The following is a 20,499-nucleotide window of genomic DNA, read 5'->3' as shown; positions in this document are numbered from 1 at the left end:
TATAATTGCTGATTGGTGTAATCAGCTAAAATGGTAATTTTTTAATTACATAAGTTTTAGTAATGATTTTCATAATGGTTTTTATTATTTTTAAAAAATTAAATTATTAGCATCAATCAAAATGAGCTTATGAGAAGAATATTTAATGCGTGTAATGCTATTTGAGTTTAAAAAGTTTACACTGCAGTTACACAACAAAAAATATATGTAGTGTGTATGACAGTGAAGCTTTAAATGTTAGAAAATATCAGCTTTGGTTCAAAAAATTTAGACTGGAGGTTTTTAATCTGAAAGATGAGCTTTACTCTGGACAACCTTTTGGCTTAGAAAATGTTGATATTGTTGCAGTATTGGAAACTGACTGAAAATTATCTAAATGGAAAATTGCAGAAAAACTTGTGTCCCCATCAATAGCAATTAGACAGTTGTACCATTTAGGAAAGATAAACAAGTATGGGATATCTGTTCCATGTGACTTTACTGAACAGAATCATCTGGATTGTCCAAGACTTACCTTATATTCCTTTATTATTCATGTGTGTTTCACTTATTAATAGGCAACAACAAACCCCATTTCTGGACAAAAAAGTTAATTGGGGACAAGAAATGAATATTATATGCTTATAACATTCAAAAAAGACAGTGATTAGATCTAAAGGGTACTCTAGCTCCAGAACTAAAGCATGGTCATCATTCTTGAAAGGTATTGCTGTTTGCATGTGGTTTTGAGGGGAATACTGCATTGTGAGTTGTTGAAATCAAACAAAACAGTAAATGCTGTTAATATTTTATACTGTCAGCAAATGAAAAATCTTTGTAAAAAACTCCAAGAAAAACCTCTTTATTTGACAAACAGGAAGAGTATTATTTTATTACATGTTAACACTCAATCCCTTGTTGAAATCATCACACAACAAAACTTGAAAAAGATTAATTGAAATGGTCTATCTCATCCTTCTTATAGCCCTGATTTGGCACCTACAGATTACTACCTCTCTCCAATAGAAAACCAAAGCCTTGATTGCACTAATAATCAAATGAGAGAGCCGAATTAATTATTGGACTAGAACTCAGTTAATTATTGGACTTGATCTGGAAGTGAACATCAGATGAAGGTCCAGGTATTATAATTGACAACATGTCTGCACAGTAAGCTGGAGTTGCAGTTTGAATTCTGCTCTATATTGATCTTTTTCTCCAGGATAGACCTAATTGATTATTTTGTTTCTAATTTTTAAATTTAATACAAGATGATGGCATAACTACCTACCTTTAGTCTGAATTAATTATACAGCTAATCTAATATCTGTGTAATTAATTTTTCAAGTTTTTCCCTGATAATTAATTTGATTGTATCATTCGATTATTCTGATAAATTGAAATTTAATCTTTTTTACTTAATAAATGTTTTATATCTTGTTTTTGATAAATCTTAGTTATTTTATATTTTTTATAAATAAATATATCATCACAGAAAATCATCAACCTATAATTTGTTTCATGCTTTTTTGTTTTATTATTCTAAATAGCTGACGACACATTTCTCATTTCATCCGTCAGTTAATGTGTGGTACTTAGTTATTTTTTTAATAGATTATTTTGCTTGCGTGTTTTATTTTTATTAATAAACAAAAAATTTATTTGATTGATAACTTATATCATTAGTATCTGAATAAGATGCTCTTGTCTTATTTTGCAAATTTCTCACAAAATTATAATACATCATTTTGAGCTTGACTACACTTAATTTTTTTCGTGTTATTTTTGGGATAAAAACTGTACTTAAATTTAAAGACTTTCTTATTTGTCTAAAATGGACTATCTACGAAATGGTAACCTACTTAAACAGAAAGTGAATCTCGGAATGGAATTATCTGCAATATAGAATACTACTATAAACTGGAAACATATCTAACATTAAAATGGAACATTTTTTTGTGTACTAATTGCATAACATAACAGCAAAGAAGAATTTTTCTGCATAATATCAATTAATTTTAAATCATAATTAATGCTATGACTTGGATTATGGTCAATTTCTCACTGATAAGAGTTGCAGATATATTGTTGTAGTCTTGTTATCTGGAAAGTAGTTCAGACACTGTAATACTGTAATTCTTCCAAACTAGACATACTAATATCCCCCCCCATAAATCATAAATAGGGAAGATATCATGTATTAAAAATCTAAAAAAGCAGTTACTAAAAATAATTTAATGTATTCCCGTTTTTTCATAAATAAAAAGTATTAATAACTTACAGTGAAATGTTTTAGGATGAAATTCTTTCACTCTGTTAGGTAGACAAAACAAGAAACATTTTGCCATTTGGCAAAATTTGTAGAACTAGCCAAAATTCAATACTGTATTAATGAAATGAAGAATAACAAAAATTACTTTATAGAAGCAATTACTCTTGTATACTGTATAAGAGAAAATTATCTTTAAATAAATATTGAAAAGTTCTGTATTATTTAACACTATTTAATGAAGTAACTGCTAGTCAGCAGTTACTTCATTAAATAGTGTTGCTGACTAGCAAGTGGTACATTCACTTGATCATCATTGATTAAATATAATTTGTGACATTTTTAACCTTTCTCTTTTTCTGTATTAATAAGTACATAAACATGTATAAAATAAATTGCCAAAACAGAAAATTTTGGTTGCTACTGTTTACATATAATATTAAAAAGTAATACAGTGAAACCTGTCTAAAAAACAAAGCAAACATAATGTTCATTTGGCTTTTTAGACAGGTTTTACTGTATTAATCAAAGCAAAGCTGTAAAAATTAAGCAAAGTTGAGGCTGAAGTTTTAAACATGAAAACGTGTATGTCGGAAGTTCAGCACCGCCATTCTGTAAGCCTAGAAGTTTGACAATGGTGTTTGGAAAGTCAGTGGAATTGTGCTTGACATTTCAAATGTCATTGTCAAACTTCTAGGCTTACAGGAAGGCGGTGCTGGACGTCCAACGTACACATTTTCGTGTTTAAAACTTTGACCTCAACCTCACTAATATTTCTTTCTATGATAACTTTTTTAATAATATATATTATACATATTATTTTCATTAAAAATTTTGTGTAATTTTATTGTATTTTAGTTTTGCCCATATCCAAAAGGAGAACAGCGTTACCTCATATCTACAGGAAATGATGGCTGTGTATGTTTTTGGCAATGGAATATTAAAACAAATGAATTTAAGTAAGAATATTTTAAATTAATAAATTATTACATTATTCTGAAAATCATAAATTAAACTATGTAATTTTTATTTTGAATAATTTCAAAATTATTATTTACTGTGTATTTATAAAAAAAAACGTGTTCCCTTTCCTCATTGAAAAGTGCCCCTTATCAAACAGTTTTCTAAAATAAAATTGTTTTTACTTTTTTCTTCGCTTAAATTACTATAAATGATTGTTATACTTTAAAATTATTAAGTAATAATTTTATCATCATAATAATTCTAAAGGTTTCTTGGGTTTAATTTTTATCACTAATTAAAAGTATTTATTCTTTCAGTCCAAAACCATTAAAATTTACAGACCGCAATCGAGCTGGAGCACAGATGATATGTTCTTCATTCAGTTCAGGTATATATAATTTTGTAATCATTTTTATGATATTAAAGATATGTATGTTTATAAAATAATTTATTATATTGGGTGATTGTAATTAAAGTACCCCTATTCAGCACTGTCTAGAGTAGCACTGTTTATTGAGTGAGGACATGCTGCATATTTGATAGCCTTAAAAGACAGTATTACACTGCATGTGAGAAGCACCATAGAGGATCAGTTAGAGTTGGTCAACTATTGAACACATACAGTTTATTGCCTCCAGGTTTTATACCTTTATAATGGAGAATGCATTCCCTGCTTAGCTAAGCTTTTCAGCTTCACTGTCTTATATAAATAAAATGTTGTACTGCAGTACCAAAACTGGCATGATGACAAGTTTTAGTACTAATTATTTTTTCATGGAAATATCTTTTGTATGTCTTGAAATATCTTCATACTAGATTTGGTTGCATTTACTGCTAAATATCTCTCTTAGACAGCATTGAAGAAGGGTACTTTAATAATGACTACTTGGTATTTTCAAGACATGTAAATTGTTTCTAATATATTTAGAGATATTCAGAGTAGTTATATATTTTAAATAAAATTATTTGAATATGTTATTAATTGTAATGTAATTTATGTGAAAATTTTGTAATCAAAATATAGAACATAATTGAAATGTAGAAAAGCAGGCTCTTCTGTAGAAAAACATCTGTTTTCTTTCTTATCAGACCTATGATGAATGCTTCTTTTTTATCCTTCTTGAACCAAGCAGACATCATGAATGCTTAGTTCAAGAATATAAAATAAAATTGAAATGTACAAATCTACACTTCTTAATCCTCATAGTTTCTTCTTCTTTTTTTTCCTCCTTCCTTTTTTACCCTGTGGGCATTAAGACCTCTTTTAGAAGCCCATTACGGGTTTGGCCAGCCCCACAATATCGCAGCTGGATGGTGAGGGACAGAGCCTGACATATCTGGTCAGATCATCTCCCATAAAATTCCTGTGGATTTTTTGACTCATTTGGATTTGATCCCAGGTTTTCCAGAGTGGTAGGCTGTCACCTTGACTGCTCACCCATCTGGCCCATAGTTTCTTGTTATGAGATAAAAGGTTTTTAATTTGTTAAGGTCTTTTGTGTGTTCATTGTTACCTATTTAATTTAACTGCAAGTTACTTTAATTTTTTAAAATATTTTTCTACAAATTTATCATAATTTATTGCACTAGCCTGTAACAATAAATATTTTATTAAATTTAAAAGTATATGTAGAGTAAGACTGATTTTGGATAACAGTGTAAATTACAGAAAACTTAAGTGTAATTTTTAAAATTTTTTTACAGAATTTAATATTTTGGTTATTATTTACAGGGGGAATATTTCTTGCTACAGGTAGTACTGATCATCATGTACGGGTCTATAATATTTTAGGGAACAATGGACCAGAAAAAATTTTAGAAATGGAATCTCATTCAGTGAGTATTATAGCTTCTATTTAATGTTTGCTTTATAAATTATTACTACTAATTTTTAATTAATGTATTCAGTGAAATAAACAATCAAAATTTATATGACTATTTATCTCACTTAATGGAATACATTTCTTTCAATTATTTGCTAATATTTAGTTGTATATGCTAAAACATTAAATTTAAATTTTTAAAAATTACTAGAAAATATATTTTACAAGATATTCATTTCAAAACTTTTACTTGTGCCAAGTAATCTTGTTAGATTAAATTTATACTTTTAGCATAATAAACTGTTTATGTATTGTATACTTTATAAAAAATTTCAAAAAATTTTGAAATATTTTTATGTAGATGATGTTAAATTATTCATTCTTCTCCAAAACATTATAACTTTCATATTTTGGGGCATTCTAATTCTGATAATAATAAATGATTGATATCAATATCTATGATTACAATAAATGGATAATATTGTAAAAAAATTTTTAAGTACAAAATATTTACAAACCAAATTAGGAAATTTTGCTCTATGCCCCATAAAATTCTTTTGTATCTTTAAAAATATATATAAATTATGACTTATAATTATTATATTATTTTTCTATAGTATTTATTCTGTTTATTAATATATAAATATTTGTACATTTTAGGATCGTGTAGATAGTTTGCAATTTAGTAATATTGGATGCCGATTTATCAGTGGTAGTAAAGATGGAACTGCTCTTATTTGGAGATATGAACGTCAGCATTGGCATACTATTACTTTGAGGATGACAACCAAATTGGAAGGGTAAATATTATGATACTTATGTTCTTTTTATCATATATAAATTATATTTGTTTTTTAAATGCTTCTAATATTTTCATCTTTTAGTTAATTTAAAATACAAAAATATTTAATTTACTTTTAAATATTTTCATTAAAATATAATATTCAATATATTTATTGATGATATAAATTTTACATTAAGAATTTATACTGATATCAAGATTAAATTATTAATAATTATTTTATAAATTGAAAATGTTGTGAATGTATTATTCGGTTTTAGCAATGGGTTAAACTGATTATCATACAAAAATATGGAACATAGAATATTGTTTTCCAACTAAACTGATAGGCTAATCTATTTAAGAATTTTTGAAATTACAATGGCTCTTTGGTTTCTTTATCCTACTAGAACAAGGATCTTTAACTAGCTAATTCCATTTTAGATCTTTGGCTATTTGAATACAAGACTATGGTTTATGCTATCACATATCTGTTATATGTAATTTTTCAGTTTAAAGTCATTTTTATCAAAAAACTTCAGTGTAATCTTACAACTTAACAGTTCATTATAATAGATTTTTCACTATTCCAGTTGTTTATTTTCGTTGTTCTATTTTACACAGTAATATTTTACTATAAAATGTTACTTATCAAGAATTGGAGATTAATATTGGATACTGTACAGTATGATTACAAGATTTTTATTGAGGTCTGCCTCATATTAAAGAAAATGCTAATTATAGAAACTATACAATTTCTAATGTGAGGTATTATAGAAACATATTTATTGCATTACTACTTATAAACATATTCTTTAGTGACATTAAGTGTTTGCTAGTAAGATAATCGGAGTTTTAATGTTAATATCAAACTAAAGATTAATTTTACTCTATAACATGTTAAATGACTTATTTAGTTAGTAAAATATTGCAGTTTTGTTCAAATATAGTTTATAAATTCATAAATTCTCAAATTACTGATGATGGAATGAATGTTAGTTGAGAAAGTCAAGAATTTCTAGTTGAGAAAAATCTCCAAAATTTTTTTTAAAATTTTATTCTTTAGATTTCTTTACAGAGTTCAATGTATGAAATTTATAGAATAAATTTTCCTGCAGAAGCATGGAACATTTGTTTTGATTGTCATTAAGAAAAAAATCTGAAAATTCCTACTTATTTGAGAATTTATAAATTTAAGAATACATTTTATGCGATAAATGTCAAATAATTATTGTTTTCTTTAATAAAATAAAAGTTTTTAACTAATTGCATTATTAACTTCTTAATGTATTATGTATTGGAGCTTTCAGTTGTTTAGAAGTAGGCATGATAAATTTGACATAGTATTCACAATAAAAAGGAAGTAAATATTGCACTAAAGATGAGATGTTTGTCACAAAAAATGATTTTATCTGAACCTCTGTTAAAAATTTTTTTACTTCATTTTTTTTTATTGGTGCTGTGTGAAATTTCTCATATAACAATAGAGAATTTATTGATTATTTATGTAACTATGTAACTTCTATGAATACAACTTGTAATTTTATGCCTTGTATAGAAAACCTACAGATGAAGTTGATGATAATAAACAGAAATTACGGGTAACAATGGTTGGATGGAATACTGATGACTCTGTTGTAATCACTGCTGTAAATGATTCTTCTTTGAAAGTTTGGGATTCTTATACTGGGAAATTGAAGCATGTGTTAATTGTGAGTAGTTTTTTTCTCTTTTTATCAAGTATCATATTCATAAAAATTTTCGCTTGTTAAATTTCAAACTTATAAAATAATATAATGTTATTAGGCTCATGAGGATGAAGTATTTGTTTTAGAACCTCATCCTACTGATCCTCGCGTCCTCTTAAGTGGGGGACACGATGGAAGAATTGTGCTTTGGGATTTAACACTTGGAACAGTTATAAAAAGTTTCTTTAATGTTGTAAGTATTCCATTGCCATAATTATATAAATTATGTGAAAATTTATATTGAAGTTGTCTATTAATTTTGTATGTTTGTAAATGGTATCCCATTTATTCTTTTAATGCAATTTACTGTTTATATGTAATTTTAAATAAAAGATCATTAATTTTACATCTGATAGTATCAAAATTTTTTGTTTATTATGTATATCTGATATTTTATTATTTGCAGTTATGTTATAATAATTAATAAACACGATAAATTTTAATTTTTTAGATTGAAGGTCAAGGGCATGGTGCTGTATTTGATTGTAAATTTTCTCCTGATGGATTTATATTTGCATCAACTGATTCTCATGGTCATCTTAGTATTTTTGGATATGGTTCCAACGATAATTATAAAAAAGTAAATATTTCTTTTTAAGTAATGTAAAACTGGATAATTATTGGAATATTTACTTTGGAACTTTCAATTTTAGGTTCCGGATGAACAGTTTTTTCATACCGATTATCGTCCACTAATTAGAGATGCTAATCATCATGTATTAGACGAACAGACACAATGTGCACCTCATTTGATGCCTCCTCCTTTTCTGGTGGACATTGATGGAAATCCTTATCCACCTAATTTACAGAGATTGGTTCCTGGAAGAGAAAATTGCAATGATAGTCAGTTAATACCATATATTGCTGTTTCTGCTAATGGTGAGATATTTTTCTTTGTTTTTTAACTGGCATTAAATTTTTACTTATTTAATTATATAGTTGTTTTAAATTATTTTTATTTCATATTGTAAAATTTCACATTAAATATATTTTTCCATTAATATAGAATAATCTTTATTAATTTTTTAAACTAAAACGTTGTTTGTTTTATACTGAAAATGTCAATATTCAAAAATTTATATGTATATACCATTAATGTGTATATGTATATATATATAGGAGCAAAAGATGAATTCATTTAAAAAATGCCACTAGGCAAAGCATCTTTACACAAACACAACCTGAATCGTGATTGATATCTTGATGTCCTAAATGTGATGGTGGGTGAATGGCTTGATGACTTGCCATTGGTGCAACTTCAGAAGGTTTGGTACCAGCAATATGGCATGCCAACTTTTTTCTGGATAGCCATTCATAATTCTATACATGCTCAATTGTCTGCATCTTTGTATTGTTGCTGAAGGTGGTCATTTTGAACATGTTCTCTGACAAAATAAAGCTTACTCTTTTGTATTAAATCTGTAGTGTTCTATATCATTTTCTATCAGAAATTATTGGTTATGCATGCTGAATTGTCTTAAATCAATTCTCTTTAGATATTTTAGATTGAAACAAACATTTACCTCCTGTGTACACTTGTACAGTAGTGGAATTTTTGCTCCTGCTAGATAGATGTTTAAGATATGCAAATATTCAAATAAAGTATTTATAAAACAGATAGCTACTGCTTAATGCCTGGTACAGAGCATTTTGGGAACAAATTATTGTATTTTTGATAAACAACAAATGAAAAAAAACTAGTTAAGAAGTCTTTATATAATAATAATGAAAAATGTTTTTAAGCTTTAGTACCTTATCAGTGTGTTTTGTTTTTCATTAATGATTTATGGGAAGAGAGGTATTAATTTAAGTTTCTGATATTTCAGTAATTAATGATTAGATATAAATGGGATATAATGCTTTTATTTCTCTATTTTTTAATATAAACTATGCATCGATGAAATTGTAACAATATAAATAAATAAGTAAATAAATTGCCAAAGTTGGGGTTACCAAAAATTATGATGATGATAAGTTTTGTGAATTTTTATAATAAAATTGTATTTGTGGTACTTTCTAATTATATAAAGTGTAACAAATATTTTTAAAATCTAATATTAAATAGAACTACTAATATAATAGCCCTTGTTTATGTGTGCAAATTTGTTATAACTCCTGCAATTTTTGTCCAATCCAGATGAAATTTTGGTTATATTCATTTTATGTTCTGACAGAAAGTATAGACTACTTATTTTGCAGAAATATTAGCTATAGAATAAACATTTTTATTGATTTTGGATCAGTGATTGCACTATTGTTGTAGTGATGTCAGTGACATTTTTAAATATTTAGGCAAATGGCATATTTTAAACTTACTTCATTAAATTTAAACTTTAAAAAGGGTAGCCACATTGGGTCACTTCTTTGAAAAAAATCTCTCTATAGTGATTATATGTTGTTCTATTATCCATTCAGAAGTAATGACCTAACAAGCCCATTATTTAGAAAGTGTTATCACTCATCTAACTAACATACCATACATACAATTCATCTTTGTTTTATCAATGTGGAATTAAAGAGACTCAATATTTTGTCAAAAAAAAAAAAAAAAAAAGATTAGGTGAAAGCATAAGAGTAAAATTGGTCAATTCTATGTTACTTAATCCAGTTCAAGAAACCAAAACAATATTAGGCTGTCTATTACTAAAGGAAGACAGCAAGGAAACCTTTTAAAACACAATGGAGTATTTACTCAGAATGTAGAGTATAAAAAAACTTTATAAAGAAAGATTTCAATATTTCTTTTAATATAAAGGGCATCATCTATTTATGTGTGAGTAAATGAATTCTCTATTACTCCTGTTGTTTTTGTCCACTCCAGGTGAAATTTTGTTTTGTTGCTCTTTATGTTCAAGGCCCACCAGTGGCCAAGCAGTTTCATTCTCAGAACATCACTTGTGGGTCATTTCTTGCCAGGATGGGCTGGCCACGTGAAGTTTTCCAGGTTTTTCCAAATCTTTAGTACCTATTTAGGTACTAAAGATTTGGAAGCCAGTTACCCTTAAGACCTCCCAGAAGGCATCCCCACTAGGCAGATTGCCCAAGTGTTGTATTGCTGTACATAACAAAACAAACAACTCTATATTACAACAGATAGTATAAACTACTTAATTTGTAGAAATATTAACAAATTTTCTTGAAATATATACTTTTCTTAATTCTTCAATCTCTACTTTCTCATAAAAAGTATTCCTTCATACTTGATGGGGGAATTTCTAGTATGATATAATAAAATACAGCATTAATCCAATTATTATAACTGATGATAATTGAATAGTCATTATTAGTAAAATCTCATTTTGATATTTCCTTGAATGTTGTTAGATTATACATTGATAAATTATTAAACAACATTGAAAGATTTTCATGTTTATAGTAATCTAAATTTTTTTACTTGGTTTTTCTCATTTTTTAATTTTGGCTTATTGAAAATATGGCTCAATATTTTAACAGGTGAAGCAGAAATATTAGAACCTGTGAGACAAGTTGAAGTAGTCGATCCACATCGTCCAACTATTGATGATATGATTGAACGATTGCAACACGAACAAGCAGCTGCAGGTTCTGCAGAAGCAGGAGAAAGAAGTGGTCAAGAGCCTTTTTCTCCTCGTAGCCGATCTGCTCAACAAGGTAGTTTTAAAGTTAATTATATTTTCTATATAGAGAATTTTAGATTTTACAGGTGACAAAAGTGTACAATAATAGTACAGTGTGGTTTACGTTCAGGGCCGGATTTTAGGCGATTGGTGCCAATCGGGCCCCGCGCTTGAAGAGGCCCTGCATTACGTCAAAATTTATATATTTAAAAATAGTACATGTTACAAAAATAAATATCTAGGTATATTATTATTAAAAATAAAACAACATATTTCAATATGTAAATTAACAGTTAATTAATTTTGTTATTTAAAGTTTGAGGGGCCCCGCAAAAAAAAATTCAATCTGGCCTCGCACCTATTGGATCCGGCACTGTTTACGTTGAGAAAATATACTGTCATTTTACTAATTGTAAATTATTGATTTTTTTTAATAATTTTTCCTACTTTAAAATCTGATTGATTAAGGTTAAATTAAGCTACTTGATAATGTAATAACAGAGATCACTAGATTCCATTTGGGTACGTCAAATCATGAAGAAAAAATCATACTGTGATCTTATGACTTTATCAAAACTTAATTTTATTTTTATTTGATTTTAACCAATGTCAGATACCATGGGATCATTTTGATCTCAAATAACCTGGAAATGGTTAATTTTCCAGGTTTATTGCTTTATTTTCTCATGCCACTTCAATATACACACTAATGAAAGGAGACTTATGTTGCTTTATTGGTTTAAGATATTGTATGTTTCAATTTTGTGGTCATATAGACCCCATAGTAGCTTTTTACATAGCATTTAAAGTGGATTTTATGTTGTTTGTTAGAATAAAACTAGAAATGGATATTGATTACTTGTATGACTTATTAGTTCTTTCAATGTTGGAATAATTATAGGTTAGTAAGAAAAACTAACAAGTCAGAACAATCATATAACCTTTACACTTGATGAATGAATTTGCATATTATAAAGCATTGTCAATTCACATCACTCAGGAATATCTTGCATTGGTATTAAAACAGATAGTTAAGTTCCAGCATGTTCAGCACAATCACAAAAAGAGACTAAAAGTTTAAGACATCACCTATATCTCATAAATAAAGACAGTAAGCAAGTAGCCAGTGCAACAAATGAAATAATTGTTTTCATTAATCACAAGAAAATCATCTGTAAGGATTGTGAAAAGAGATATTTTATCTATGAATTATTTCAATAAATTAAATAAAGAATTTTGGAATTTACATGAAATTTAACAATTTTGTGTCATTTAATAACTTTAACAATTATCAATTAACAAATGGGTTATATGATTATAAGTACTTCTAAGGGGAAAAATGTTAAAGGTAAATAATATCAATGTAAATTATGACAGAATATAAACAATAATCACTATTCATGCACGTTACTAAACAAAACATATATACTAGTTCTAACAAAGCAATGTTTAGCACAATACAATGTAGACTACACATAGTTTACCAAATTACACTGCATAGGTCTTCTTGACTATTCTTGAAATGAAGATGCTGATATGTCAGGATCAAGTTGTCAATGACCTGACAAAGTTTGTTTTTGGGCCTTTTCAAAAATGTCTGTGATGCTGAATGAAAAATCTCAGAATATAAATTACTTATTTATGGATGGAAGATTAATTTTTTCATTTTGCTTGTGCAAACGATTAACATATCTACATTACTATTATTATATAGTAACCTTAGTAAATTATTTTATTTGTAAAATTGTTTTATACTGAAGAAAATTATTCATCTGTAAGAACCGAAATAATTAAATTAATTTATTATCAAAAATGTTAGGACACCGATTAGTAGGAATGAGAAATGATGGTGATATAGAGGGCGTTCGTCAATCTAGTGGAAATTGGCAGTCGCGAGGAAACAGTAGTGAAATGCCAACGTGGACAAAACGGGTCGTTGTAAAACCATTATCATCCGCAATGATGGCATACCAGTATCATCGTAGGACAGTGCTTTCAGATGCAGAATTAGCACATTATTTAAGAGAGAAGAAAAGAAGACCTATTACTGTAGTGAAAGAGGTATGTATCATATTTGTTAAATTAATCAAAAAATTTTACAAATTATTATTTTAATTCGTTTTGAAATGTTTTCTTCACAAAGTATCATAATATTTAGAGTAGCGAGACCTTTATTTTAGAAATATAAATTCAAGATAGTCAATTATAGTATAAAAATGACTAATCTATCATTTTTATACTTTATTTGGAAATGTACAGTATTTTTATAAACTATTGATTATTAAGATATTAACAATTTGTGTGTCGTTCGAATTGTTGTATTTTTTTAATCTAATATATAAAAAAGAAAGTTTGTTAATTTGTTCTTACAAGTATAAAATATACAAGTATATTTCAACACAATTTAGCAAATGCTATGAAACTTTTCAAGGGACCATCCTCTCATTCAGGAGGAGGTCAACGACTACTTTTAGTTGAATTAACTTAAATCTCTTGCCTGCAACAGATCTCCCTTCTCTCTGAACATCTGGATGATGGCATTCAAAACAGAAAATTATTTAATACAAAGTTACCAGTGAGTACAAAATATATTTTTGGGATTAAGAGTGCTGAGTTTAAATATTTGGTCCAATTTTGCAAACTTTGATTGATTGGCCATTTTCCATTTCATACTCAGCTGTGAATGATGTTATAGTTAACATTAGAAAAAATCTGGATGTTTAGAATTTGCTTCTCATACAGGCAGAAGTCAATGACTATTTTCTGTTGAAGGACACCAATTCCTGTCTACCAGACCAATGAAAGTGTGCTATTTTGTAACACCTGGGTATTGCAATAAACATGAAACAGTAGGCTAAAGTGACCAAATTCCTAATCTGATTTTCATTTTAACATTTGTTTTTAGTTTTTGCTTCAGCAGTGTCAGGCAAATTTGCTAGTTATATGTTATATATATGTTTAGTCATATTAAATATGAGGCAAGCAGGGGGCTCCAGGGGGCTCCCTATGAACCACTTACTGCACGGGTTGTTGGAACCCAACCTCGGGGTCGTTGGATGGCTTGGAGGATAAATTGTTGGCGGAATGGCAAGATTCGGCCAATGTCAGGACTGACACCAGTTAGGATAGTTCTATTTTGCATCCTAACTTGCGATTCTAACAGTGTAGATGAGTAGGAGGGCTATTTTGAGGGTGGGGAGTGCGGAAGTACATCAATAGGTGTCCGTTTCCAAATAATAGATCGGGTTTAACAAATAACAAAAGAATTTATTGAACATCTAAGTCCAAATACATACAGATTATACAAGGCTAAATAAGGTTAACTGCAGTTAACATGCAAATTATCTACAGACAAGAATGGCAACTAATCTAATTTCTATGCTGCGTGTCTAATTCCCTTTTCGCACAGAGAGAGTTTACAGTTTCTAGCTAAAATACCTCTGTAAGTTTTAATGGAGAATTGTATGTGACGATTATTCACTGTATGGAAGATGTGAATGTCCTAAATGTTTTCCTCCGTTGTCTTCTTGGACAGGATCGGGAGACAGGAGACCAACATGGGCACTAGCACAAGTACAACTTCCTGGGCCGATTGCCTCAAGCCTCTAGTGTCTCCGTCTTTTATATAATTTCTGTGGGAAACGGATCACGTGTTTATTGGTTGTTTATGATCCCAAAGGTTACTTCTGCAGGTGTGCGATGACTTGAATTCTTCAGAGAGTTGTTTCATAATGGACTACCATCGTTTTGCAATAGCATCGATTTTCCCACTTGGTTGTTGACAGTTGAGTTGTCATCTTATCCAATGCTATGCAATGGCTTTTTTTTCTCTATCAATTGCGATGGATGTTTACATGAGCTTTTCGAAAAAAGAATGTTTTACCAATCTAAAAGTTTCTAAAATTTGCCCCCTTAAACATGCGGGGTCACATTAAACTAGTAAATTTTATTATTTTTTAAGCATACACAACATCATTAAAGCTTTTTCTATTAATTTTTTATATTTTATAGAATCATTCTAATGAAACAGAAAATAGAATAGAAAGAAGAAAGCAAAGAATGAATAAACAGCAATCATCATTGCAAACACGTGCAACAAGAGAAAATAGGAGAAATGCAGTTTATGGTGATCGATATGAGGTAAATATTCAAAAATCTTGAAGACCTTAATTCTTGGGAAATATACTCAATTATTACCAAATATTATTATTATTTTGTTGGGTTAAGTGAGATATACTCGGTTAACACCGGTGGCTGTGTACTATGCCGGACCAAAGTCAAGGCATAGTAACCAAAACAGAAATTGAAGAAGTGTATCAGTGTGTGTGTGTCTGTATTCAGGAATTTTCTCACAATATGACATGTATTCAATATAGTGGCCTTCTGTAGTGTGATGTATGTGTTTCTATTCAATTGTAATGTGCCCAGGCTTTTGTGTAGTGTGTGTGGTATGACACCTGTAGAGGAGAGAACAACAGGTACTGTACAATAAGCACCCTATCCATCCTCCACAGATGCCTTATTTCCTGGGCGAGTTCCGTGTACTTGCTAATTTTTTCAGTGCATGCATTTTGTATATTGTGAGTGTTTGGAATGGATATGTTTATAATGTATGTGATTTTATTGTGTTTGTCAATGAGTGGGATGTCTGGTCTGTTGTGGTAAATTGTTTTTTCTGTGATTATGTCTCTGTCGTAGTACAGTTTGTGCATGTTGTTTTCCAATACTGTCTGTGGAATGTATTTGTAGTATGGTTCGTGGATGTCTACTAATTTGTATTTCTTTGCAAGCTCTTGGTGTATTATATTTGCTACTTGATTATGTCTATGTAAATAATCTGTCTGTGCCAAGAGCTTGCAACCACAAGTGATGTGTTGTATAGATTCTGGCATGATGTGACATTTTCTGCATGTGTTATTTGTGAGTGTTGTATCTTTGAGTATGTGTTTTCTGTAGTTTTTAGTATTTAGGACCTGACCCTGTATGGCAATCATGAATCCTTCCATCTCCCTAAAGAGGCATCCTTGAGTTAACCAGCTGTTTGACACTGTTTTGTCAACAAAATTCTGGGACAGGTCGTAAGGATGCCTGCCATGGAGTGCCTTTTGAGCCCATGATTGCTTAATGGTGTCTATGCTTTTTACATGTTGTGAGTTTACACTCACAACATATGGACACGACAGTTTAATGGTGTGTTATTCGAATCTGCTAGAGTTACTGCTTTATGTAACTGTGATGTTTCTTGCTTTTTGTAGAAAAACTCTCGCAGTGACTGTATTTATTTGTAGTAAAGGTTAACTATGTCAATCAGACCATGTTCACCATCTTTACATGGAAGGGTTAGTCTTTCTATGGCAGATTTAGGATGATGTTATTTATGCATAGTGAGTGTTGTTGTTGTTTTTGTTTGGAGTTGCTCAAGATCTGTGTGAGTCCAATGTATAACTCCAAAAGAATATGTGAGTACGGGGATGACAAATGTGTTTATTGCTTTAACTGTGTGTTTTGCATTTAACTCTGTTTTGAGAATAGCATTTAACCTACTTTGGTATTCTTTAATTAATCTTTGCTTTATTTGTGCATGTTCTGTTAGTTTGGCCTGTTGGAATCCTAAATACTTGTAGAACTTGCCCTCTTCCATGGATTCAATAACGTCCCCATTTCCAAGTGCAAATCTTCTTTCTTCGGGTTTCCTTTTTCTATGTGAAGTGTTTTGCATTTGTCTAGGCCAAACTCCATTTGTATGTCATTGGTGTATGAATGTGTGATTTGTAGGAGTTGATGAAGTCGTTTTTGTGTGGATTATTATTATTATTATTATTATTAATCTTTATTTAAAAATTAGGAATGTCATTGCAGGGAAATACATATAAATGTACCATTTCTTAGTCAAGCAAAGTTTATAATTCTTTAATAATCATACTTTATATGCTTAATAATTTTGTATAGCAAGACATTTAATTATATAAAGTTAGATGTTTTCATTAAATAAAAATACTTTACAGGTTTTTCAAATAAAATATTTTAAATATTTATTTGTTTTTAATAAGAATATTTTTCTAAAATTCACTTTCTATGCAAATTAGTTTAAATATTTATTTTTTAAAGTTTGGTTAATTAATACTTTTATGATATTATAGAATCCAGTTGCGATCCACATTAGTACCAGTAACACTTCGGATACTGATATCAATTGTGATCCCTGGGAAGATAGTTCAAGGGATAGTGAAAGGTAGTAAATTTAATATAAAAAGTTATTTATAAACTTCAAAATTTTTAAAAATTATTATTCTACTTAATATTATAGTGGTTCTGGAGAGGATTCTGATTGGACTGCTGATGCAGGACTTAATGTCAAATCCCGTCAAACAAATAAAACAAAAAGGGTAGCTAGAAGACAGGTATCTAACAGTGAAGAAGAGGATGAAGATGAGAATGAAGAACATGAAGAACAAACTGAGAATCATCACAGAAGAGAAAAAACTAGGAAAACCAGAAGAAAATTAGTATGAATTTATTATATATTATTAAATATTTTAGTATAATGTACTATTCAATAATTCATTTATTTTGTATTCAAATCTTGTTTGTGCTTAACATTATTAATTTACAGAAACTTCAAACATTACATATTTATGAATTGACATTGTATATGTATATGAAAATGTTTTTAGAATGAAAATTTTTAGACTTGTTTTCTTCTGAAGCAAGACCACAAATTCAACTGTATTTTAAAAGATTTCGAACCGGAGGTTTTCAAAATATATTTTTTTTGAAAGAACAAAATACATTTTGACTTGTAAAAAAAAAACAACAGATTTTCTTTAGTTTATTCAAGGAAAAAATTTCTTAAATTAAAACATAACTGATAATTTTAAAATAGATTAGATACTACATGTCAAGCCAAAAATTTTTTTTACCATTTGGCACTCTTATTTGGCAGAAAATGTGTTTCACAAATTAGGCTAGTGTAGAGGTTTGAATACATAATGGTATGGGGAGACAGACAATGAGGTATGAGACTCCATTAAACAGTTTTTATTAAATGTAAGGTCTTAATATGGACATATTGTTAATTCCACCAAAGAATCAAGCAATTAACATATCAAAAAATAGGCCTGGTTTTTTACTGTATCTGATCCTACTTGTCCACACTTCAAGTTGTTTTGGCACAGTTTTATATAGGTCTTTCATCACAGTTTTGTTCAAATTAGTAATAACTCAAGTAATTGAATCATAATCTTGAGGTTTGTATTGTTGATCTTGGTAAATCTGCACTTTTAAAAAATGCCAGATATATTTTATGATACTTAGATTTAAGCTTTTTTTTTTTTTTTTTTGTTTTTTCAAACAACGTAGAACATTCATATTGTCACTGCATGGAAGTACTGGATGATTTGACTGGCTTTATGTATTGATGTATCGTATCGTTACAGTATTCGTTTTTTGCAGTCAAACTGGCACTCGATCCATGGAAGAAAGATGTGCAGAAGGTCCTCCAGATAAACATTGCTTTTATACTACTAGAAGTGACTGCCCCTAAAATTATGAAATTTCCTCTGCTGCTTTTGCTTCGCACATTGATGGGTTGGAGGCAATGTGATCATATCTGAACATGTGTGGGTACAGTACATGTTGTCCAAACTATCCAAATAACATTACTTTCTGTCTGAAAAAGCTATCATATTAAAATGGTATCCTCAGAAAGATGATGGTCAGTGAAATCCAGGCACATTGACTGATACATTTTTAAAAACTCTTGATGTAGTGAATATTTTGGTTCAGTTCTTTAAGAGTTTGCTATATCTAGAGTCCATTTGTATTTTCATTCTTTTGCTATTCCTGCTGTGTAATTATTTTCAACAACTGTCATATTGACATCAACAGTTGCTTTGTTAGAATTTTTCAAATTTATAAAAATTTTTCTTTGTAAATATCAATTAAGTTTTACTTTTACATTGAAATATAAAAATTTATTATTGAACATTTTATATCAATTATCTTTAGAAATCTCTTCAAATCTAAATGCAATTTTATTTTTTACAAGAAAAAACACAATGGATTTACATTTGTAGCATACATTTACAGTAAAACTTTGCTAAGTTGAACTGTGTTAACTTGAAGTTGTCCACAAGTCCTAGGCACAGTATGTAGGGGTTTCCAGATAATACAGTCTTGTTAAGGCAGAATTGTTAGTAATTTTAACTCATACCTATTTTCCTATGTATTCCTGATTCTTCGGTAGGCCTGTGATTTTCATTTTCTCTTATATTCTGTGTGAATACAGACAATTAAGATAAACACTATGGCTCCATGCCAAACACAACACTATACCATTAAAATCTTTTGTCAACATCCTGATACAGTATATTATCAGTGTTCTGACTGAGACACAAGGGGTGCCTTGAAAGCACACTCAAAAGCATCACAAACTGTGAGCAATTTTATCACTCTCTAAATAACAATGTTGCCAATTGGCAAGAAACTTCCCATATTTCGGGAAATTGACTTGCTTCTAGGAAATTTGGTGGGATTGCAACTGCTCTGTACAATGTAAAAATACATTATACCAATATATCATCAGGAATAGATTTATTTCTTTTTACGTATGTAGAAACTTCTATTAAACATTATCTAACTTTTATATATATAATAAAAATAATAAGAATAAAAAAGATTTATTTATTAATACCGTATTTTACGGACTATAAGACGCACCTTAATTTTTAAACAATTTTTTTAAAAAAAATACCTATAAGACGCACCTGAATTTTGGAGGCAATTTTTCGAAGAAAAAAGTGCGTCTTATAGTTCGTAAAATACGATATTTAATATATATAATATGATTATTTATGAGCATGAACCAATCAGCAAAAGGTGGCAGTTCGTCATAGCACTGTACTTCCCATAAATCTATGATTGTTTTGTACAATTTTGGAAAACATATAACATCGTGGATGCCATAGGAAATATCGACTTTACTTGGCAAGAATTAACCGATAAATTCATGAACAAAGTGTGGAAGAAGTTATGGCTGAAGGTATCCAAGAATTCTGAACGAGAAGAGCCTATTGCTGTATTGTTAAGTTGACCAAATTGTCAACCCAATTGATACAGCAGGACTAGGATGGCCAAGTGGTCAAGGTGGCAGCCTACTGCTCTGGGAGATTCGGGATTGATTCCAGATGGGTCAAGAAATTTCCATAAAATTTTCAGAGGGTGGTCGGGCCCCATTCCTCACCACCCAGCCACCCCATTGGGGTCTGGCCAAACCAATAATGGGTTTGCTAAAAGAGGCCCTCTTAGTGCCCACAGGGCAGAAAGAGTTTTTAAAAAAAAA

General features: G+C 29.3%; 1 protein-coding gene across 2 annotated transcripts in view; it reads left to right on the top strand.

Annotated features, from left to right (window-relative positions):
* BRWD3 (bromodomain and WD repeat-containing protein) overlaps positions 1-20,499 on the top strand; it is a 77,470-nt gene that overhangs the window by 29,561 nt on the left and 27,410 nt on the right. For both annotated transcript variants that reach the window (XM_067272667.1, XM_067272666.1), the window contains exons 9-21: positions 3,107-3,207; positions 3,529-3,599; positions 4,944-5,047; positions 5,695-5,834; positions 7,374-7,527; positions 7,622-7,756; positions 8,015-8,143; positions 8,217-8,442; positions 11,017-11,193; positions 12,979-13,220; positions 15,171-15,299; positions 17,300-17,391; positions 17,467-17,665. In XM_067272667.1, coding sequence (XP_067128768.1) covers positions 3,107-3,207; positions 3,529-3,599; positions 4,944-5,047; positions 5,695-5,834; positions 7,374-7,527; positions 7,622-7,756; positions 8,015-8,143; positions 8,217-8,442; positions 11,017-11,193; positions 12,979-13,220; positions 15,171-15,299; positions 17,300-17,391; positions 17,467-17,665 — 1,899 coding nt within the window. The remainder of the gene's footprint in view (positions 1-3,106; positions 3,208-3,528; positions 3,600-4,943; positions 5,048-5,694; positions 5,835-7,373; positions 7,528-7,621; positions 7,757-8,014; positions 8,144-8,216; positions 8,443-11,016; positions 11,194-12,978; positions 13,221-15,170; positions 15,300-17,299; positions 17,392-17,466; positions 17,666-20,499) is intronic.

The sequence above is a fragment of the Centruroides vittatus genome, unplaced genomic scaffold (genome assembly GCF_030686945.1).
Source record: "Centruroides vittatus isolate TY-2023 unplaced genomic scaffold, ASM3068694v2 contig_452, whole genome shotgun sequence".
In the NCBI taxonomy this organism is placed as follows: domain Eukaryota; kingdom Metazoa; phylum Arthropoda; class Arachnida; order Scorpiones; family Buthidae; genus Centruroides; species Centruroides vittatus.
Note: the sequence above shows the minus strand (reverse complement) of the source record. Positions and strands in the feature narration are given on the sequence as shown.